Here is a 25,195-nt window from a genome sequence, read left to right on the forward strand (position 1 = left end):
GATTAGCAGATAATTTGGAATCCGTTATATCATTACAGAAGGACTTGGAGAGCATACAGGCTTGGGCAGATTTGTGGCAGATGAAATTTAATGTCAGTAAATGTAAAGAATTACAAATATGAAGTAAAAATATTAGGTTTGAATACACAATGGGCGGTCGGAAAATTGACAGCACACCTTATGAGAAGGATTTAGGAGTCATAGTGGACTCTAAGCTATCAACTTCAAGACAGTGTTTAGAAGCCATTAAGACTGTTAGATTATATAGCACCCTGATGTGTGGAGTACAAATCCAAAGAAGTTCTGCTCAAGCTTTATAACACACTGGTGAGACCTCATCTGGAGTTCTGTGTGTAGTTTTGGTCTTCAGGCTACAAAAGGGACATAGCAGCGCTAGAGAAAGTCCTAAACAGATCAACTAGGCTGATTCCAGGGCTACAGGGGTTGAGTTATGAGGAAAGATTAAAAGAGCTGAGCCTTTACAGTTTAAGCAAAAGAAGATTAAGAGGTGACATGATTGAAGTGTTTAAAATTATGAAGTGAATTAGTCCAGTGGATCGAGACTTGTATTTTAAAATGAGTTCATCAAGGACATGGGGACACAGTTGGAAACTTGTTAAGGGTAAATTTCACACAAACATTGGGAAGTTTTTCTTTACACAAAGAATGGTAGACACTTGGAAAAAGCTACCAAGTAGTGTGGTAGACAGTCAGACTTTAGGGACTTTCAAAACTCAACTTGATGGTTTTTTGGAAGAAATAAGTGGATAGAACTGGCAAGCTTTGTTGGGCTGAATGGCCTGTTCTCGTCTAGAGTGTTCTAGTGTTCTAATGTTCTAATATACAGCTTTATGCCCAATCTCATTTAAACCCAATCAAACTGAAAAATTGTCCATTTTGGTTGACTGCTTGACACAGATTAATAATTGACTTTGTAACAACTACTTGCAGTTGAACTCCGGAAAGACGGAGGTTCTGATTGTTGCTCCCCCAATAGCCTTCACTTTGAGATTAATCTCAAGATGGCTTCCGTCTCTCAAATTGCCAAATCGAACGTATGTAATCTGGGGGGATATTTTCGATCGGTCTTTAAGCCTAGATTCACATGTAAGGTCTGTTAGCCTCTCTTGTTTCATTCATTCAAGAAACATTTCTAAATTGAGGTTTGCAGTTCCAAGACCAGAATCAGAGATGCTTGTACATGTTTTTATCTCCTTGTGTCTTGACTACTGTAGTGCCTTGTATTCTGGTTTCTCAGCTACAGTTAGTCCAAAAAGTAGCTGCTAGGCTTTAACTCGATCTAGTCAGGGGGTGCATATTACTTCCATTTTGTATGCATTGCACTGGCTTCGGGTTTATTAAAGATTTTGATGCTTACCTATAGAGTTCTCTGCGGACAAGCCCCTGAGAATGTCACTGGCATCCTGCACTGCCATACAGCCTGTTGGGCACTTAAGCCTCTTAGTCATCCCTCGTGGTGACGGTGCGCTTCAGTCGGTTGTCGAATGGTCTTCCGCTAGCACTGCACATGGCTGAGTCAGTCGATTCTTTTAACATTTTTGTTTAAGCAGATTTCTGAAAACAGTTTGTTCTGGTTATTCTATTTTATTTTTGCTTTTCATTTGTCTTGTTTTGTTATATTTGGATGGCACTTTTATGTGTTTTTTGTGGTAGAGCACTTTGTGATGTCATGTCTGTGAAAGGTGCTTACAAATAAATAAATTTTACTAACACACTGCTGCCATGAAAGGATGGCTATGGTCAATGCTAAGGGACGTTCTGGCATTTAAACGACACTCAGTTTGTATTGGGGGACTAATGTGTAGAATGAAGGGAACTGTTTTAGTCAGGTATTATTTGAAATTCTAGATTTGAGTATATTTAGAGACACATAGGACATAAACTTGGGAGAGACCTAAATACAGAAGAAACAACAGCAAGCCATTTCAGTGTCATTGCACTTCAGCTGGATTTTAGTCAATATCAAGGCAACTGCTTCCAGAAATACTTTACCTCGGATTTGTCAGAGGAATCCTCAGCAATTTTAGGCCTAATCTTTATTTTGGTCCTGCTTGATGTGACTCAAGGGCTATTTCTAACTAATTGCCAGGAAGCTCCTCTTTCCTCCACCCTCATGACTTCCTGTCTTGGCCGCCCTGCTTCCTGCTCTGGCCGCTATTGATTCCTGTCAGACCTCCTGTTTGTGTTGAGGATTGTGGGCTTGTCCTGTCAGAATAACACTAATGCGTTCTCGGCATCGGTGCTGCACTTTTGCTTCTTCATGTCCACCTCCCCCACTTTGTGGCTGCCCTGTCCTCTCTATAAATTCTCAGTTTGATCAAACCAAATTTTCCTTCATCCACCCAGAGCACACCATCTAAATGTTTAATTTGACTCCTTTTTTATGTAAAAAATGACATCCAGTGTCACTCTATTTAAATAATGCCTGCTTTTAATGGAAAAAGTAGGGGAGCAGAAGACAGACTCCAGTCCAGTCCACTCAAAAGAGCCACATTCTCATTCACGCAGGACTAGTTTAGAATTGCCAATGGAGCTGACACCGTGACATTCTACTTGTTAGATGAAACCATTGACTTCATGGGAAACCAAGCAGGAGACACACTTGCACATTCCACCCTGATGACACCCCAGGTATGATGTCAACAAAGGCTCCATTTCCCTGACAAAACACATACTTCATTTCTGTGTTTTGGGAAATATGGGAAATGCACTACCGGAAAGTCCAAGTAGTAGCTACTGGCAAATGTTGTACCTGATTTTGCAGAGTTATAACATCATTAGAACATTAGAACAATTGTTACGAGTACAGGCCATTCACCCCAGCAAGCTTGTCCATCCTATTCACCTACATTGTCCGAAATAAGATCAAATTAAGTTTGAGGGGTCACTAGCATCCTACTTGGGCTACGCGTGGTAGCGTTGCTGTCTCGCGGTGAGGAGATCATGGCTTGGCACAGGGTCCTCCCTGCATGAAATTTCCCTGTTCTTTCTGTGTTTGCATGGGTTTCCTCCAGGTACTCTGATTTCCTCCCACTGCCCAGAAGCATGCAGGTTACTTGAACTGGCGATGCTAAATTAGCCGTAGTGTGTGTTTGGTGTGTGTGTTCACCTTGCGATGGACTAGTGACCTGTCCAGGTTTTGCTCCTGCACAACACCCTATGCTAGCTGGGATAGGTCTGAGCCACGTGCTCCCCTGGTCTTGATTAAGCAGGCTTGTAAATGACATAACATGACAAGTGCTACTCTCCACCGCACTACTTGCTAATTCATTCCATATGTCTGTGGTTTCCAACCGTGTCCTTGTTGAAAAATTTATTGTAAAATAACAGCTGAGTTCCACTGCCTAAATTCCCTTCATATTTTTAAACCCTTTGATCGTGTCAGCTCTTAATCTCTATTTGCTTAAACTGAAAAGGTTCAACTTCTTCAGCTCTCCTCATAACTCATACCTCTCAGTCCCAGAATTAGCCATTCATTATTCTCTAGACTTTCTCTAGCACTGCTACATCTTTTTTTGTAATTTGGAGACCAAAACTACACAAAGTACTCCAGGTGAGGCCCCACCAGTGTATTATACAGCCCTCGACTTCTACTCTACGCATTGTGCTGTGTAACCAAATATCCTGTCAGCATCTTGAACACTTCAAAACAAAGTGTGAAGGTAGATTGTGACAAGTCCATTATGGCTCCTAGGTGGTTCTGATAAGGTGATCGTTAAAGTGGAATGAAGCTCGCAATAATCAGTGCATATGGCTATCGGAAGACCAACATGGACCATGCACCAAATCACTATGCTCAGATGTAGCACTCTTCATGGATCACCGGGGAACTTCTCTGCACTTGTTGTGTTAGCTTGAAAAAGTGGGTCTACGATACACTCAAGGTGTGAATTAAAGTGCTGGACTTCATCTGGATTGGCTCTGTCTAGATTACTTTGGTCAGGTATCAGATCATTAGATACATTTTGATGATAACAGGCCAGTTTTTTGTCTCATCCAAAGAGTGGCACCATTTTTACAGCTCATTGTCCCCATCACTGCACTGGAGCATTGGGATTCACCCACAGATCACAGGGTATGCGTCTCCAGCTGGCCTCACCAACACCTCTTCCAGCTGGAACCTAAGCTTTTCCGAGATCTCATGTGCAACGAAAAAACCCAGTACTGTAACTGCCATTTTTTCCAAAATTGAGTTTTTTTTTAGTTTTTGGAGTTACTACTGTAGGTCTTTCCTGATGTTATAAGGAAGTGGTGATGGCCAAATATATCATCATTCCAGTCATAGCACGATGGTAGAAGCCAGGATGTGTGCAGTATTTTACATACTGCAGGACAAAAACCTAGCAACTCCACTGACCAATGAGGAAAGACCGCCTACCAATGAAAATGTAAGATTACGATCACATGATTTAAATGCTGCGACTGCGTGATTTAAATGGCAGGTGTGGTTGATTTGTGAATAAAACAATATTGTGTACGTGAAACATAGGAAAAATGAAATTTGGAGATCGTTAATTAAAGGAGCGATAATCATTTTTTCAATTTGCCGAAAACTTGACAGATGTGACATACTTTGGTTTTTTCATAGTTGCTGAGAGATGGTCTCCCATCCGAGTACTGGCCGGGACCAAACATGTTGAGTTTCAGGTGGATGACCTCTTCTGAAGTGCAGGTAAAATGGCTACTGGCTAAAAATCAGAACCCACCCAAATATTTGAAGATGCCTGATGTTGTATCCAATACTGTTTTAATCCAATTTGTGTATCTGTGAAGTATTTGTGAATGCCACCTTGAACTCAACTGAAACGTTTCATAGGGAAATGGGGTCACATGACCATGGTAATATACTTACATTTTTAAAAGAAATTCAACCAAGAGGGTAATAGTTTAAAAGAAGATTAAAGTACTGTAGATGAGTTAGAAGAAGTGGAGTCCTATTGGCACTTAGGATCAATTACTCAAAGGGACAGTGGGCTAGAAGCAGAAATTAGGCAGAGAATGTTAGCAGGAAAAATAGAGAAGTATTGGAGAACATTCAATTACAAAAAGGTGGCACCTGAGATAAAACAAAAGGTAGTGAGACTAGTGATGTTACAATGATATAGAAACTTGGAGAACAATAAGACAGAAGACAGAAAAGAATGGAAGTTCAAGAGAAAGTAATGCTGTGATAGATGTTTGGAGTCAATAGATAGAAGTAGAAAATAAGCACATTGGAGGAGCCTGATGGTGAAAGAGACACGTTGAAAGATGGCGGAGAGAAAACTCCCGTGGGGTGAACACTTGGGCAACCTAAAAGAAAACCATAAGAGTCCAAGGGAGTATTAAAGATGGAGTTGCCAGGAGAATGAAAGAGGGACAGCCCAAAAACCAGATGGAAGGACTTGTTAGAAAAGGATATGCTGGAGATTGGGTGTTATAAGGAGACAGCCAGAAATAAAATGAGATGGGAAAGAGAGATACACCTCCATGGCAGCAAGCCCGGGTAATGGAAACGTCACAGAAAAATAAAACACATGGACATGTGGAGACTATAAATTATGAGGCAGAAGAGCTAAAACATGTGCCATCCTGCTTTCTTCATACTAGGCCAATTTAAAGTCACCGGTTATCTCAACACACACACACACACACACACACATACTTGAGATGTGGCAAAACGAAGAAAGGATCCTGAAGGTGTGGAAAGAACAAGCAAACTCTAGACAGGCAGTGCCATAATAAATCATCAGAGACACAGCTGTAAATGCTGCAGTGGCTGCATCCTTCAGACAGTGAGGTCCATGCTCATCGCTTCTCAGAATGAGATTGAGTGTCATTCAGATCACGGGTTCAAGAAGACTAGCAAAACTACAAGCAAGTGCTCTTTGAAATTTGGGTAAAGCTGAGTGAATGGGGTCTACCTAAGCACAAAGCACTCGCAGCAAGGAGCAGCAGGATGAAGTGCTCCATGTTTACTGGCAAACATTCTATAAGTGTGCTGGTAGTGACAGTATCACAGTAATGCATTGGCTCAACTGCCAGCCTTCACTGCAATATCTTTGTGTGGTCACAAAAACTTAGCCCACTTCACTCACTTCTCAAGACTAATCAGGCCCGTAGGTCATACCTGCCTTCTCGATTCCTGTCCATGGTGTCAAACTGCTTCCGTAGCCACCTGCAAAAGAACAATAATACTGTAAAAGTGTTGTATAGAGAGACAGCTTTTCAACACGTCCTTCAGAGTCACTGATGTAGAGAGTTCATTCTTTGTTTTGATGAATCAGTCACATCATTTATTTGTTTAAGTTAAATGCTGCTACTGCTTTGCTAAAATAAAAAAGAAAGATAGTCAAGATACAAAATCAAAAAGGTGGGGGAATGCCAAGGTACAGTCAACACGGAAAACGTGTTTATTTTAATATATCTTACAGTAAATTTAGGTTTATAGATTTGTAGGGGCATTACTGTTACATGTAGAATACTTACTCTGCTAATCAATGTTCACCATGTCACCACTCTCCAGTATCATGGCCATACTGTGTATTCCACCATAGATTTAAATCCAAGACTAAAGACTTTTTATTCTATACAATACAAAACAGTTTATTTTTGTATAGCCCAAAATCACACAGGAAGTGCCGCAATGGGCTTTAACAGGCCCTGCCTCCTGACAGCCCCACAGCTTTGACTCTCTAAGAAGACAAGGAAAAACTCCCAAAAAAAACCCTTGTAGGGAAAAATGGAAGAAACCTTGGGAAAGGCAGTTCAATGAGAGACCCCTTTCCAGGTAGGCTGGGCGTGCAGTGGGTGTCAAAAGTAGGGGGTCAATACAATACAATACACAGAACAGATTATTCTAGTATAGCATACAGCTGCAACTGCTGAGGTTTATGGCATCACTTTCTTATATTGCTTTTTTAAATAATTGTATTCGTTCTCTTTTTTTCTATTGTTAAGTCACTCTTGCTGTTTGTGTTGACACTTAGTCTGCCTTGGAGTGGATGTGTCACCACAATATGACAGACCTGTTTACGGACATCTTCTATCCAACTGAAAATGACATAAATGTGACTACAGTAATCCCTCCTCGATCGCGGGGGTTGCGTTCCAGACCCCCCGCGATAGGTGAAAATCCGCGAAGTAGAAACCATATGTTTGTGTGGTTATTTTTATATATTTTAAGCCCTTATAAACTCTACCACCCTGTTAACATTATTAGAGCCCTCTAGACATGAAATAACACCCTTTAGTCAAACGTTTAAACTGTGCTCCATGACAAGACAGAGATGACAGTTCTTTCTCACAATTAAAAGAAAGCAAACATATCTTATCTTCAAAGGAGCGCCATCATAAAGGAGCGCGTCAGGAGCAGAGAATGTCACAGAGAGCGCTCGCAAAGAAAAGCAAACAATCAAAAACTCAATACATGCTTTTAAGTATACAGAAGCACCGCGATAAAGTGGCATTTTGTAGAGGAGCGTCCGTGTCCTCTGTGCAAACAGCCCCTCTGCTCACACCCCTCCGTCAGGCAGAGAGCGAGAAAGACAGAGAGAAGCAAACAAGCACAGCGCGGGAAGCACATCTTATAGCATTGAGGAGTTTTAGTTAATATGCAATACATGCTCTGATTGGGTAGCTTCTAAGCCATCCGCCAATAGCGTCCCTTGTATGAAATCAACTGGGCAATCAAACTGAGGAAGCATGTAACCTAAATTAAAAGACCCATTGTCCGCAGAAAGCGGCGAACCAGTGAAAAATCTGTGATATATATTTAGATGTGCTTACATTTAAAATCCACGATAGAGTGAAACCGCGAAAGTCAAAGCGCGATATAGCGAGGGATTACTATACTCTATAATACTAAACATACTATATATACAGTATATATACAGTAGATATATATATATATATATATTGTCACGCATGCGCACATAGGTGACGCGTAAAGACCCGACGAGCAACTTAAAATATCGTGCCAGGGGACAAAGGCGGGGTGCTAACCTTTCTTTCTTTTGTGTTCACAGAAAGGCAGAAACAACGGCACCATAAATTCGCACGGAGTCCCTAAACCACGTGCTACTATTTCTGCATCCCATCCCTTCCTCTGGTCCCCTCCTGATGACGTCATGGCTCCCATACAGCACCTCGGTTCCTTCCTAGCATTTCATTCGCCAGTTTCCGGTCCCACCTCATAAATGGTCCCTCCATCATATGCTTTATGTCTCTTGTAATTGTGACAAGTCATATCACTGACTGATTTATTTGTTTTGCTAAAAACTGTACAATATACGGGGCCGGAAAACCCCAAACCTTTTATGCGAGTTTGTGTCTGTTTATTACAATATATATAATACAATGGTAATGTTTGTAATGTGTGTGTGTCCAGTTCCTCAAAGCAAACAGATTGGTCGGTTTGCTTTGGTATAAATGGTCAGTTTGGCCTTGGTGACGCAATTGAAAGAGGAGGTGTGAGTGTGAGACACACAAGGTGTACATTTTGTAGACATTGGAGGCATGCTGAGAGTCACCTTCACAGATGGCAAGTATAAAAGCAGACAGGAGGCGGGCAAGGCACCTCGAAATGACAGAGCCTGAGAAGCAGAATTTATGGGAGAGTGCTTGAGGAGATGAGACATTGCCCAGTCTGCAGTAGTCCACAGCTGGAATTTCAAGGCCATTTTTTGTCCTGCCATTTGCCCTGTCAAACCTGCAGCACAAAGTCTCCTCTTCATTGAAGTTGTTGTGCTTTGAGGCACCTGTAATCACGCAGGCTGGTGACCCTCAGAAACTTGTCTTCTCATAGGGTTGTGACTTTGGGTCTGCCAGTTCTCTTCCTATCAGAGTTTCTTTCAATTTCCAGTTGTCTTTGGGTTGTGTAGGACACCACTGGGCTCACTGACACTTGGATTTTTTTCCAGTTTCTCTAAATGAAAGGCCTACACTTCTGAGGGTAATGAGGCTCTGTCTCATTTCATTTATTAATTGACATTTTCTTAACATTATCACTGGAATTTACAACTTTCTACAGTGTAATATTGTCCAAGTAGTACTTGAGTGTGTAGTAACTCCAACTCTGCTTTAAGACAGACGGAGGGTTTTTAAGTAATCAACAGAAGTTAGGACACCTGTGCAAATTGTTTGCTTCAATTTCCAGGTCTTAAATTATTTGAATTGCTGCAGAACATTTGTAGGTTGTAACCTATTAGTTGTTCTCTGAAGAAGGCCCATTTGTAATATTCTGAAATTTCTTTTTGTTTTCAGTTTTTGCTGACCTAAACTTTAAGCAGTTTACTTGCGTACCTTTCCACCATTTGAGGTCATTCATTGCATATCAGCTCATGAAATTTGAATGAAAACTGGAAAAACTGAGGTGTTCTAAAATGGTTGACCGGTAGTTTATACAGTATATATATACTGCGGTGGGTTGGCACCCTGCCCAGGATTGGTTCCTGCCTTGTGCCCTGTGTTGGCTGGGATTGGCTCCAGCAGACCGGCCATTTTCTAACCCGCTGAATCCGAATACAGGGTCACGGGGGTCTGCTGGAGCCAATCCCAGCCAACACAGGGCACAAGGCAGGAACCAATCCTGGGCAGGGTGCCAACCCACCGCAGATATATACTGTATACAGTATATATATATATATATATATACACACACAATATCAAGTGGATTCTCCCCTTTTGCAGCCTTATGCTAAAATCATTTTTAATTCATGTTTGCTCACATCAACAAACACTCAATACCCCAGAGTGCAAAGCAAAAACAGGAAATTAACTAAATATGGAATACTGAAATATCACATTGACACAAGTAATCAGACCCCGAGCTGTGGGACCCTCAATAAAGAGGTGAGTGCCTTTCCTAATCAGGCCAGCCAATTCAAGTGACCACATGTGGACTCCAAACCAGGCGTACAAACATCTCAATGATGACCAATAGAATGGGATACACCTGATTCAGATGACAAACATCACAGCAAAGGGTCTGAATGCTTGTGTCATTGTTATATTTCAGATTTTTTGAGTTTTGCTATATTTCCAAAAATTTCTAAAATCTTGATTTTTTTTTCTGAGGTATTGAGTGTTGCTTGATGAAGGAAAAAATGAAGTGAAATGATTTTAGCATAAAACAGCAGCGTAAGAAAATGTGAAACAAAGTGAAGGGGTCTGAATACTTTCTGAAGGCACTATATGACTTCACACAAATGTCACCTGACTAGAGCCCAAGTGGTGGATCTCTGGTCCGTGGGAGTTGAGGAAAACACTCAGCACTTGGTGATGTGACATGGGAAAATCACTACTTAGGTGGCCCCAGGAAACAGGTGGATTATTGATAGGAATTTTGTTATTTAGCTGGGCCATTACCAGTTACCACAAAGCATATAATAGCCATCAAGACCACCAGGAGGCAGTGTTGTAGGAACCTGCTATGGAATCTGGTAGTATGAGCGAGGGCACATGCCACAGTTACCTGGAGGAAGGTAAAGCAATGACTGAGAAAACTGAGAAAAGGCAGCTGTGATTGACATGAGAGTCAAGGGGTGACATACTGAACAAGCGCTTGTCTCCACCGACTAGCCAGAAGAAATTCCAATTGCTAAGAGCTAAGCTGTAATGCCCACTGCTTGTTATTATTATTTATTTGTTTATTTTTCTGTGTAAGGTTTGCTAGTACTTGTAATGAAAGACTTTTATTTTGCATATTTTTGTCTGGCAGTATTTACACTCTGAATTGTGTGTAGCCAGGAGTGGCTGTACGACATTCAGTATACTTAACCCCTAAAATATTCACAGTTGCTTGCACAATAGACATCTATTATGAGAAAGAGTTTTTGTTAAGTGCCATAAATCCATCCGCGGAATCCATTTTCTCTTACAGTATTCTAGGAAGTCAAATCCTATGTTGGCAACACCACATATGAGGTGACCCTGAATGGCACACGGAATTCACTTACGGCAGACACATTCATTGACTTTGCTACACCTGCGTGTGTTTTTAATGCAATGTCTGATACTACTTGGCAAGTCCAAAGGGTCCCCAGAGTGTGATACCGTATACTGTCAAGGAATCAAGAACAAATCAAGATAACTCATGCCGAAATGTCAAGAACGTAAAATCTCCACACAGATGAAGACCCGTGCCCCTTCAGCTGTGAGCCAGGGGCAAGAATCACTAACTAAAAATCTAAAAAAAAAAAAATAAAAAGTGCGTTCTCTTTCTCAGGCATGTTCCTGTAAAGCCTGCTTCTCAGACTCTGTCGTTATTTTCAAGGCGCCTTTCTCGTCTCCTGTCCAGTTTTATACTCTCCATCTTTGAAGGCGACTCACTCCTCGTGTGTTTCACACTCACACTTCCCCTTTCATCGTGTCGCCAAACTGACCAATCGCACCAAAGAGAAACTGACCAATCAGATTGCTTGTATACCCAAACCTTAGTGTTTTATTATGTAGAAGATCCATTCATTTCTTCCTATGTATTTCATTGTATTACTATCTCTTCATCACATATTATTTACTTATTTATCTGTTTATAGTACAGTTTAGTATAGTTCTTTAATTGTCTTACACTTTTCCTGTTTTTAAGTTTATTCCCAGAGCCGCCCCTTCCTATAGACACATCACATACTGCATGGAGGGGCCTGTGATCAAAGACCAGTGGGGTTTGGGGCCTGCTTAATGGTGTTATTACTGTTTCATGAATCGCCAAATGAAACGTCATTGACAGTAACCTGTTGTAATCATTTTCCATTAATAGCAGAGGGTCGGCATCACGTCAACACCAGTCAGGAGCTCAGAATGGAAAAAAAAAAACCACAAAAGCATGAAGAAGCAGCGTGTGCTGCCTTTGCAGTGTGTTTAGAAATCTAAATTTATTCAACTTCCAGTAAGCATGCTAACGTTACATCAATTGTCACTACACTAAAACAAGCGATTTACTGGGGTAACAATACAGTGACAATGGCATTATGTGTAACGTTTTTGATATTGAGTATTGATGTATTCTGATGTTAACGTACCCAGCTGACAAATGCATGTGGGTTACATATACCGTGGAGCTCAGGACCGAGTCATGATATTAAAGGCTTACATTAGTAAACACGTTTGTAAGTTTCACCAACACACAGGCGCCACTCCTGCTTACTAGTTACTAGTTAGTCATTACCTGAATTGTGGGCAAGCATTGTGCAAAAACCTTTGATGAATAAAAAGAACAATTAACTCAGATTAGCTTGTTGGTTAATTTTATTGGTAGCTAACACTACTGATTTAGTTAATGCCTTACTGCCGTCTGCTGTCACTGGAAGGAGAAAATTAAGTTTACTTAAATTCACAAGTGGGTGATACATTCACATGTTCATCTTTTTGAATATCTAAATATTCAACTTCATTTTGACCTTGTATTTACTATATTAAGTACTTTTATTAAGCATGTTCTGTAGTAATATTAATAGCTTTTATTATCATTGTTATTATAATTATTATCACTAGTAGTTGTAGTACAGTAGTAGTATTTTATAGGAGGTGCCGCACATGTGCGATTGGGAGGCAGCTAAAGGGCCTGAATGAGAGTAATTCCATGCCAGACCAGGAGGTGGCGGAGTGCAGACCAGTTAGGGGAAATCCTGCCTGGCCCAGATCAGTGGCGTAGCTCGAGTTCGTGCCGCTTGGGGCAGCGTGGTGCAGTCCTTCAATATATCTGAATATGTTAACCTATTTAAATAGAAAATGAAAATGACGTATAGAGAAAAATTAAGACAAATTTTGCATAGATTTATTCATATATAGAGAAACAGCAATAATAATCTATACTAATAAAAGGCAAAGCCCTCACTCACTCACTCACTCACTCACTCACTCACTCACTCATCACTAATTCTCCAACTTCCCGTGTAGGTAGAAGGCTGAAATTTGGCAGGCTTATTCCTTACAGCTTACTTACAAAAGTTGGACAGGTTTCATTTCGAAATTCTACGCATAAGGGTCATAACTGGAAGCTATTTTTCCCCATATAATGTAATGGAGTCTTGAGTTGGAGATGGCTGCGGGGGGCGGAGTTTCGTGTGACATCATCACGCCTCCTACGTAAGTACGTAGAGAATAAGGAAGAACTCCAAACAGCGATGAGCACAAAACGCCATTTCACAATTGAGAAGGCAGAAAAACATTATGAAGCAAATGATGCATACAAGCATATTCATAAGTACAGCTACTGCGGAAACAAAGCACGGCATGAACCGTAAGTTTATATTAAATTAAGTTCATAGACAGGCTGCCACTAGCGTTTGTAATTTAGTGCCTGCCCATATAAGGCCGTCCATCAGCGGCAATCCAATACAAACACTGCCGGTAAATATTCACGTGTGAAGGACTGTGCTTATGCAGAGGAAGATGAGATGGTCAGGGTGGTGTTTGGCACAAACTCATTGAAACTGCGAGAGAAACTTTTAAGTGCCGGGTCTTAGCTGACATTACACGAGATGGCACCAGTACAGCTGGGAACCTTCGATGCATGTACACCGAGTGGCTCACGTGAACTGACGCAGTGCACAGATAAAAAGCAACAGTTCCAAAGAGCGCTGAACAAAAACAGAATTACACAATTGAAAAGGCGGCAAAAAAATATGAAGCGTCTGATACATACACGGATATTCATAAGTGCAGCTACTGCGGAAACAAAGCACACGGTGGAAAAAGTCAATGTCCCGCTAAAGGAAGACAGTGTAAAAAAAAAACCCGTGCATGCAGTGTGTCACGTCTCAGATAAAGAGGAAGACGAGCTGTTTATTGATGCAGTAAGAAACGAATCGATGAATGAAACCTGTCATCTTTACAACGATTGACAAACACGGAATGTAACTTGAACACAACACATCCTACAAATACGAACCTGATTGAAAGAAATAATGATAATCAAATCCTTGATGACAGCAACACTCAGTAACACTCACAAAACAAATACTGTATATTGATAGTCATGTTACGTTATTTTTAAAATGTTCCCTTTTTTTTTTCATAACTTCTTTAACACACTACTTCTCTGCTGCAATATGCGGGTATATATATATATATATATATATATATATATATATATATATATATATATATATATATATATATATATATGTATATGTATATGTATATATATACCCCGATCTACATACTCTCAAATAGACAAGCCACACGCCGTGGCGCAATTGTAGAGACTTCACCTTTAGCGCCAACATCTGAGGTTCGATTCCTGAGAATGGGTGTACTGAGTAAGTATGCGCTTCCTGATTTATTTTAACCTCGCATCTCCTTGGTTTGGGACGTATGAAAAAATATGCAGTTAACGCAGAATCATGTTACGTTATTTTTAAAATTTTCCCTTTCTTAGCACAAGCACAGCTGAGAAGCTTCGATGCATGTACTCCATAACGCGTTAAAAAAATGACGCATTTAATCACACTTTCAATTCCAAGCAAAGGGGAATTTTTGTCAATGCATGATTTCCTGGTGGGCAGCACGGTGGCACAGTGGTAGCGCTGCTGCCTTGCAAGTTAGGAGACCCAGGTTCGCTTCCCGGGTCCTCCCTGCGTGGAGTTTGCATGTTCTCCCCGTGTCTGCGTGGGTTTCCTCCGGGTACTCCGGTTTCCTCCCACAGTTCAAAGACCTGCAGGTTAGGTGGATTGGTGACTCTAAATTGGCCCTAGTGTGTGCTTGGTGTGTGGGTGTGTTTGTGTGTGTCCTGCGGTGGGTTGGCACCCTGCCCAGGATTAGTTCCTGCCTTGTGCCCTGTGTTGGCTGGGATTGGCTCCAGCAGACCCCCGTGACCCTGTGTTCGGATTCAGCGGGTTGGATAATGGATGGATGGATGATTTCCTGGTACATTGATTACACTGCTGCACACATCACAGCTACAAAAATGTTAGAGTCGGAATAAAGCGCGCTGCTATGACTGATCGGAGGAAAATTTCATTTCAAAAAACTACCCAACCGAGGCCTTGATAAAAGCGTGGTTTTGTGCACACTGAAAAGCAAGCAAAATTAGATGAATTACAGAAAGTGGACTTTGTGGCTCTTACTGGGGATCATTGGACTTCCGTGACCGTTAGTAATTCTAATTACATCTAATTACAAAATGTTCAATGATCACACTGTTTTAGCCTAATGTACAAAATAATTTTGGCTAAGGTTACTCAGAGTTTAAAGATTGTTGGTCAAATTTACTTTTATGTTTCTGACTTATTTTTTTAAGAAGAAAAACTGCTTTATGTTGAAATTTTGGTTATTATTCTTTAAAGACAATGCTATTCTGAAAATGTACTTAAAGTACTTAAACTACCACTTTATTTTTAAGTCTGCCCAATTTTAGCCAGGGATGATATTTTTGTTTCTGTTTTGAATTGAAATGCAGTTTAAAAGCTTTTTTCAGAAATTAAACGATCTTGAGTTTACAATATTCATGTCCATGTCTATTATTTGATTCTGTCACTCACTAAAACCGTTTTAAATTAAAAAAAAAAAAAACATTTGCGATTTGAGGCAAATTTCATGTGTGATTACATACGATTAATCAAGATTAATTATTACACAGCCTCTAATTAATTGGATTAATTTTTTAATCGAGTCCCACCCCTATATAATATATATATATATATATATATATATATATATATATATATATATATATATATATATATATATATATGTAGATATATATGTAGATTTGTATATATATGTGTGTGTGTATATATATGTGTATATATATGTATATGTATATGTATATATATATGTATGTGTGTGTATATACACTCACCTAAAGGATTATTAGGAACACCTGTTCAATTTCTCATTAATGCAATTATCTAATCAACCAATCACATGGCAGTTGCTTCAATGCATTTCGGGGTGTGGTCCTGGTCAAGACAATCTCCTGAACTCCAAACTGAATGTCAGAATGGGAAAGAAAGGTGATTTAAGCAATTTTGAGCGTGGCATGGTTGTTGGTGCCAGACGGGCCGGTCTGAGTATTTCACAATCTGCTCAGTTACTGGGATTTTCACACACAACCATTTCTAGGGTTTACAAAGAATGGTGTGAAAAGGGAAAAACATCCAGTATGTGGCAGTCCTGTGTGCGAAAATGCCTTATTGATGCTAGAGGTCAGAGGAGAATGGGCCGACTGATTCAAGCTGATAGAAGAGCAACTTTGACTGAAATAACCACTCGTTACAACCGAGGTATGCAGCAAAGCATTTGTGAAGTCACAACACGCACAACCTTGAGGTGGATGGGCTACAACAGCAGAAGACCCCACTGGGTACCACTCATCTCCCCTACAAATAGGAAAAAGAGGCTACAATTTGCACGAGCTCACTGAAATTGGACAGTTGAAGACTGGAAAAATGTTGCCTGGTCTGATGAGTCTCGATTTCTGTTGAGACATTCAAATGGTAGAGTCAGAATTTGGTGTAAACAGAATGAGAACATGGATCCATCATGCCTTGTTACCACTGTGCAGGCTGGTGGTGGTGGTGTAATGGTGTGGGGGATGTTTTCTTGGCACACTTTAGGCCCCTTAGTGCCAATTGGGCATCGTTTAAATGCCACGGGCTACCTGAGCATTGTTTCTGACCATGTCTATACCTTCATGACCACCATGTAGCCATCCTCTGATGGCTACTTCCAGCAGGATAATGCACCATGTCACAAAGCTTGAATCATTTCAAATTGGTTTCTTGAACATGACAATGAGTTCACTGTACTAAAATGGCCCCCACAGTCACCAGATCTCAACCCAATAGAGCATCTTTGGGATGTGGTGGAACGGGAGCTTGTGCCCTGGATGTGCATCCCACAAATCTCCATCAACTGCAAGATGCTATCCTATTAATATGGGCCAACATTTCTAAAGAATGCTTTCAGCACCTTGTTGAATCAATGCCACGTAGAATTAAGGCAGTTCTGAAGGCGAAAGGGGATCAAACACCGTATTAGTATGGTGTTCCTAATAATCCTTTAGGTGAGTGTATATATATATATATATATATATATGCCAGCAACACTCATGACAATGACAACACAATTACATTGACAATCATGTTATGTTATTATTAAAATGTTTCCTTTTCTTTTTACTTCTCCGCTGCCAAGCGCAGGTATTTTGATATATATATATATATATATATATATATATATATATATATATATATATATATATATATATATATATATATATATATATATATATATATATATATATATATAGATATGACAACAACACTCATATCAATGACAAAACAATTACATTAACAATCATCTTACGTTATTTTTAAAATGTTTCCTTTTCTTTTTCATAACTTCTTTAACACACTACTCCTCTGCTGCAAAGCACGGGTATTCTGCTAGTGGTTTATAAAGCCTTAAATAATCTCGCTCCATCTTATATATCGGAATGTCTAACACCTTATATTCCAAATTGTAACCTCAGATCCTCAAATGAGTGTCTCCTTAGAATTCCAAAAACAAAACCTAAAAGAATTGGTGAGGCGGCCTTCTGCTGTTATGCACCTAAAATCTGGAATAGCCTGCCAATAGGAATTCGCCAGGCAAATACAGTGGAGCACTTTAAAAAACTGCTGAAAACACATTACTTTAACATGGCCTTTTCATAACTTCACTTTAACTTAATCCTGATACTCTGTATGTTCAATTCATCATAATAACTATTCATGGTGGCTCTAAAATTTGTACTGACCCCTACTCTCTCTTCTGTTTCTTTTTCCGGTTTCTTTGTGGTGGTAGCCTGCGCCACCTCCACCTACTCAAAGCTTCATGATGCTCCAACAATGATGGATGGATTAAAAGCCAGAAGTCTACGTGACCATCATCATCAAGTCCTTCTGTGAGAACCCTAAATCCAAAGAGGACTGTTTCATTTATGTTAGGTAGAATGCCCAGAGGGGACTGGGCGGTCTCATGGTCTGGAATCCCTACAGATTTTATTTTTTTCTCCAGCCGTCTGGAGTTTTTTTTTTTTGTTTTTTTTTCTGTCCACCTTGGCCATCAGACCTTACTCTTATTCTATGTTAATTAATGTTGACTTATTTTATTTTTCTTACTGTGTCTTTTATTCTTTCTTCATTATGTAAAGCACTTTGAGCTACTTTTTGTATAAAAATGTGCTATAGAAATAAATGTTGTTGTTGTTGTTGTTGAAACTAATCCCCCCTTCAACAAGTTGAATGCCTTCAACACAGAAGACCGATGGATTGCATTGTCTGCTGTTGCTTCATGTGCAATCATCACCTATTAATCTGCACGTTCCATTGAGCATGATGACCCGGGAAACAGTAAAGTTTTCACAAGATGGGCACCCAAACAGATTACTGATCTGCACAAGCCGTCATCCAGGATGACACATAAAACTCAGACCCTGACTCTCTGGGGTCATAAAAAATCCCTGGGCATCTTTTGAAAAGAGTGATGTGTTTGCTGATGCCCTGACTAAGTTGGCTACCATGTCCATTGTGGCCCCCTAATCATCCCGTGTTCCTAATTGGCTAACTATCTTCATCACCTAATAGCTAATGTGAGGTGAGCATACTGGTGTAAGAATGGCTGCCGCCATACCATCCAGGTGGATGCGACACATTGGGGGTGGTTTTAAGTACTTTAGAAAGCGCTATATAAATGCAATTAATTATTATTTAGTTACTAGCTGTGTAAGCCCGTGCTGTAAAAAGCCCGGGGTCCGAGAAACTATTGAAATCGTCAGAAAAAAAACTGAAATGTAAAGACGTCAGCAAATTGAAAGGAACTACTCTGGGTGTCTCTCTCCTAGGAGTTTTTGTTTTGCCAACATACTCACATCGCTTGTGCATTAGCGGCGGGAGGAAAAGTAAAAAGCGTTTTGCTGATGTTAGTGGCTAAATGACTTTATCTTTCTTCTGAGGTTCCGTTTTGTCGATTTGCTTGCCTTGCTTGTGTATTAGAGACTATGCGACTTTGTCATTCTTTGGAGGTTTTGTTTTGCCGATGTTAATGGCTAAGCAACTTTGTCTTTCTTCTGAGGTTTCGTTTTTTCGTGCTTGCCTCCCTTGTGTTATTAGTGGCTAAGCGGGTTTTCTGTTTCCTCAGAGACGGAGCCCTTACCCCGACTCCACCTCTCACTTCCGGGCCAGACAGACAGACAGACAGACACACTTCCATGCGTAGACGTTTATATATAAGATAGTTACGGACCTTTCAGAAAGTCCATGCGTTTGCTATATGGGCTTCTTTTCCTTTAATTGATTATCTTTGGGTGCTTTGTGTGCACATTATAACCCCAACCTGAGGCCATTCATCTCGCCAACAATACCAAAGTTATTTTTTTAATCTCACACGCTTGCCAGCTAAACAACAACACTAACCTATTTGTATTTCCACAAACACTGACTCTTGGGTTCATTTTCACAAGAAAATTCAATGTGTGAATTTGCCCTGCAAGGAACATTTGTCCGATGCTGAATTGCACCCCAGGTTGACGGGCGTCTGTTTGACTCAGGGTGGGAGAGCACTTTAACAGATGTCTCCGACGACATGTTAGGCCTCCCTCTTGTTTTCAGGCTGCACAATCCAGTAAGCTTTGGCAGACAATGGCCCTCCTGAGAGTATTGAAATACAGGTTCAAGATTCATGTGGGGGAAGGCGATGTTTTGGACCGTCATGTTACAGAGGCTGTCAAACACAGGGGCAGGCAGAGAAATGTAGCCATCTGGGGCCCCAGCTAATGGACTCCAGCTTTCAGCCTTGTAATTAATTATTCACGACAGGCAAAGTAATGCTCTCTGTTAGGCCGTCTAAAATCCAGCATAATCAATAAGGACACACTTAGGAGAGCTCTGCAATATCTGCACAACATGAGACTGACGTGCCGTTGTGTGATGAGATGGGGGTGTTTGTGAGAAAGAGAGTGTCGGCGCGAGAGTGGGCTTCAAAATGAGCAACAGTAAGCCTGACATCTGTAATTACACAGGCTATGGGGGCCCAAATGTTTTACAAAGTATGTTGATTCTAAAACCGAGTCTACAAGACCCCAGGACCTGGAGGAATCACATGAAGAGTAATCTAGTGTGACCTTGTGTGGAGACACTGAGGTCCCTAGAGTCGGTGAAGTGTTAGGGCTTTGAATTTCTCATACTATTTGCAAGCTCAAAGGGTCCGTGAATGTGTGACAGTGAGGTCATGAAAGTACAAGGTACTGGGGTCCTAAACGTGTCATATTGGGTGTAATTTAAGGAGGCCCCCATTGTGTGACATATTGCAAGAGGTGCAGAGATCCTGAAACCGAGATCAGGACACTGGGGTCCTAAATGTGTCAGACACAGTTCACACCATGAAAGATACTGAAGACTGAAGTTACTAGTGCTCTGCGTTGACTGGCAGCCAAAATGGGTCCACCTTATGATAGTTTCATGGAGCAATAGGACATTTGAAACTGCAATTGAAAGGCATGTAGTCTGACATCCACAAGGCAACGAGATCCAGAAACTGCGGTCAATAGTGTGACATTATTCTGCAGTGATGGCAAAAGGCAGCAGAGAATAAACAAAGACGACAGTGAGACAAAAACGTAGTGGAAAGAGACAACTAAAGTCAAAATAGGGAGACACAAAATAGAGAACAATCAAAGCCAAAACGCAAATACAAATCAAAGTCAGAAAAACACTCTAAAGTTTTGGCCCTGAAAAAGTTATTAAGCACTCAATGAAAGCACAGAAATGTTTAATTGTCATCCACCATCTTGGACAGCCTTCAGTTATGTCACTCTAATCTCAGTACTTTCGTCCAGAAGATACCCTCAAACTGTGACATCCAGGAAATGATGCCAGCAACGCGGCACAGCTTTACAAAATGGTGACTGATGTGACAAAAACCAAAAGGCGACACATTAAAATAATGACCTTTACAAAATCTTAATGAATTCAAAAAACAATATAATCAAATTCTACATAATTAAAAACTTCTAAAAAGAATAAAGATAATACATTGTAGAGAGCCAAAAAAAATTAAAGTGTCCAAAACCATGCACTTTGATTTGAAGTCGTGTAGTGTGATGCCAGCCTTGAAGGACAATCCACCTAAAAATTATATTTTTAATCTTTATTTATATTTATTCCTTTTTTTTTTTGGTTATGGCAAAAAATTGTTAATCTTTTGTGTTTATGGAGAACAAAGTTAACAAAATTACGGATATGATATGTGTCAATGCTGAAAATCAGCAAACAACATCAAAACATCCATGAAACAAATTTCAAGTTCCTCGTGTCGCATAATCCACACATCAGGTATTCAGTTGTACAGGGTGTGACGATTTAATTCTCAGAATGAACCTGTAGAAAAAATGTATGCATACCTGTGCATTAGCGGCTACTGTCACCTTCAAAGTAATCTCCTGTGCATTTAGTTAAATGACATGTTGATAGATAGATAGATAGATAGATAGATAGATAGATAGATAGATAGATAGATAGATAGATAGATAGATAGATAGATAGATAGTGTGAGATATGGCCGGCCGTTCATCCCGGCCAATACCCCCACACCGCTAGATGGAGCCCTTCCGGCAGCATGGAGGTGCCATGAATTTTATCTGGTGTCTGGCGTCTGATCAGAGGGTTCAAGGGGACGACAGCACCCCCTTACTGTCACGATAGATAGATAGATAGATAGATAGATAGATAGATAGATAGATAGATAGATAGATAGATAGATAGATAGATAGATATGAAGGGCACTATATAAGAGATAGATAGCTATGAAGGGCACTATATGATAGATAGATAGGACTTGATTTGTCCAGAAAAGGAAATTAAAATTTTACAAAAGCTCACAAACAGTAATGTCTGAAAAGTCCTTGTCCTGTCTTGGTAGTTTTTACTTTTGAAAAGAGCCAGACCTCCCTAAGTGGCTAAGTCAGGAGAAATTAGGGTGGATATGATCCAATTTGACAATTGATTTCTTAGCCAGGATCTCACAAACACTCAAGTGCATCAAGGTTGTGGGACATTGTCATGATAGATGCCCCCTTCTGGAGTCATCATTCACATCTTCTTGTCTCTCCTTGAACCTCTTATGTCACTCAAAGTCATTTGACTTTTTCATGGCATCCTCACCATACACCACTTTCAACAGCCCCATTTCAGTAACAGTTTGTAGCATGGATGACACTATAAGGCTGTTCCGTGTTTTAAATAGCTTCTGTAAAAAGCCAAAGTTTCCCTTGGGGACAAATAAAGTTCTATCATCATCATGTCATACCTCGTATGCTGCCACAATTGTACAACTAGAGAATGAAAAGTAAACAAAAGTGAGCGAAAATATTATCAGGAGGAAAATATATCCTCCCTTTTGTGCATATCCAAGATGTTTCAACAAACAGAAGGTGAATTCAGCACTGCAGTTTCACAAACAGCCAATGACTAACCCAGAAACTATGAATTTGAGGCAATGAACGAGGACAGAGGTGGGTCTTCACTTCAAAAGCTCAATTCCGTTTTAACACCTTCTCATTGTGTAGGAGCGAATTTTCTAAAAGTGGTTTATTTAACAATATTGTAGCCAATGTTTAGAGCATGTGACTGGATACCAAACACATGGAATTTAAGTTTTTTTGCAGTCTTTTTAATATTGTTTCCTCTTGTTCAGTGTTGATCCCCATCGCTACCAATTGCATTGGGAAATCTGTTATCTTTGTTCTCTATAAAAAACAATAGATTAACATTTTTTTTTCTCAGTCATAAGTACAATCAATACGAGAGAAGTAATACGACCATTTTTTGGGTGAAGTATTCCTTTAAATGTCCAATATGGTTAGTAAGTCTCAAACAGGTGAACCATGGTGTAAGACATTGTGTTGGAATCTCACGCCTTATTGAGAGATGTTTTGAAGCACTCTTCAAATTAGATGCACTCAGTCTTTCAATTTGTACATCACATTAATAGACACTTTCTGAAGCATCATTTGACATTCTTTTGGTGCCCAACTGTCCACTTCACTCTGAAGGTCAACGTTGATGAGCATTTTACCTAAATGACTGGTCATGCTGTCAATAGCCCCTGTAATCCAGAAGGACTTTTGTCCAACTTGTCCTCTGCAGAGACACTTCTATTTAGATGGTTCAGCCCACACAGGTTGGGAGCATGCGCTGATGGCACGTTGCCGCACCCACCACACACCGAAACACGTGGATTGGGAACCGAGTGCAGCGGGTGACACCTCAGCGCCACACTGGAACAGAGTGAGGTTTTTTACAGTCCTGATGCCAACCCTCAAGTTTTCCCTTCAAGCTGGAGTACCTGCTTGCAGGGCTGGATGCAAATTGACATCATACTCAGGACGAAGCACTTGCAGGTTAAGGGCCATGCTCAAGGGCCCAAGAGAGTAGAGTCACTTCTGGCGTTTGTGGGATTCGAACCTGCAACCTTCTGATTACCGGCACAGATCCCTAGCCTCAGAGCATACAGAGCCAAGAAAATCTCAATTGAAGGATCCAGGGAAAATTCAGTTGGCAAATGTTAAAAACGTTTAGTAAAAGTGAATGTCAAAACTTCTACATTAGAAGTGAAACTATACAATATAATTACAGAGTAAGAGATCTGGAGCTACAAAGTATGAGACTAATAGTAAGTGTCCTAATGGAGTCAGATAGTGGACAACAAAGCATGATTAAAAGGATTATAGCGCCCACCCAGTATGGAGTCTATGTTGAAAAACACACTTTTGAGACCTGGAATCATTGTGTTTGGTCTCAACATCATTAGAAGGACAAACTGTAACAGTGCTGGGCAAAGTCCACAGGACGTCAACTACACGTAAACCAGGACTCTTGGGTGTGAAATCTGAGTAAAGGCTGAAAGAGCTGAATCTTGTTTAAGTAAATGGAGATTTAGAGGTTACAGGGCCTACCAGCTTCTATTTGAAAATGAACGTGGGGACGACAGAGGGAAGTCGGTTAAGGGGAGGTTTCGTACAAATGTTAGCAGGTATTTCTTTGCGTTCACGACCATACATACAGTATGTGGAATAAGCTTAGGAATGCAGTTCAGAATAACACCTTGAAAACCTCAACTGGATAATACTGAGGATACATCAGGAGAATAGAAAGTGATGAAAGTTGGAATGAATGGTCAATTTTCTTCAAATACTGCTCGCTTCACTCACCAACCCCCCTGCCTGTGCTACACGCCAGCAACTTTGTGTCTCTGCCGCTCACGTATGTGGATTTCACTTTCACCAAACAATAAAACATTTAATTCTTGTGGATACACCTCTTCATTGGGAAGAAACATTACTTTTCCCTGATGGCAACACGAATTTGACGATCTACAAGTCTCCGACTTAAAGTTTAAAGCCAAACAATCTCTACATACTTCTGTCGTATCACCTATGTCCATATGTTTGATCTCTTTTCGCTTTTACCTTTTCATCAATATTGCACTGAATTTTGATTCCATGTTTGGAATTACATCATAACAATGCAACGTATAACTGCCTATGAGTGAATATCGTTTCTTTCTCTCTATACAAACTGTGTCTGACAATAGCATTCACACAAATGAGAAATGATTGAACTGTGTGCGTGGTTGTAAATGTTTTAGATGTGGGCAGGACTTTTCCAAATCTCTTTGCATGAAGTCTTGTGTCTCGCGGGATTTCACTTTCACCAAACAACAAATCTTTTAATTTTCGCAAATATGCCTCTTCATTGGGAAGGAACACTACTTTTTTTTCCCTGATGGCAACACAAGTTAGATGATCTACAAGTCTCCAACTTAAAGTTTAAATCCGAAAAATATATTCAATCTCTTTTCGCTGTTCCATTATTTCATCAAGTAATAATTTCCGTTTGTTTGCGCTAATGTGATCTTTACTATCTTTTTTTTTTGAGACATTCAAATTTTCGTACTTCCATTATCTCTAACCTGCTCTGTATGTGTATTGCACCAACATTTTTGAATTCTTTACGACGTTCTACTTTTTCTTCTACTCTTTGTATTGTATTTCCGGCCCCAGGTGTGGTTAAATCTCTTGGCACAAAGTCTCGTCTCGCAGGACGTGAAAGTGTCTCTCTGAGAAAGTCACATCTCATTTCTTTATTATAATAGAGAGATATTCTGATGTTCTTCAGAGAAGGTTGCTGAGAAAAATATTGGTTTGTGACTT

At 40.2% G+C, this 25,195-nt stretch overlaps 1 protein-coding gene across 2 annotated transcripts in view; it reads right to left on the reverse strand.

The window, feature by feature from the left end:
• The window catches only part of LOC120529699 (1-phosphatidylinositol 4,5-bisphosphate phosphodiesterase gamma-1-like), a 224,286-nt gene that overhangs the window by 111,199 nt on the left and 87,892 nt on the right, over nt 1-25,195 (reverse strand). For both annotated transcript variants that reach the window (XM_039753754.1, XM_039753755.1), the window contains exon 4: nt 6,131-6,178. In XM_039753754.1, the coding sequence (XP_039609688.1) occupies nt 6,131-6,178 (48 nt within the window). The remainder of the gene's footprint in view (nt 1-6,130; nt 6,179-25,195) is intronic.

This window comes from Polypterus senegalus, chromosome 5 (assembly GCF_016835505.1).
Source record: "Polypterus senegalus isolate Bchr_013 chromosome 5, ASM1683550v1, whole genome shotgun sequence".
NCBI lineage: Eukaryota > Metazoa > Chordata > Cladistia > Polypteriformes > Polypteridae > Polypterus > Polypterus senegalus.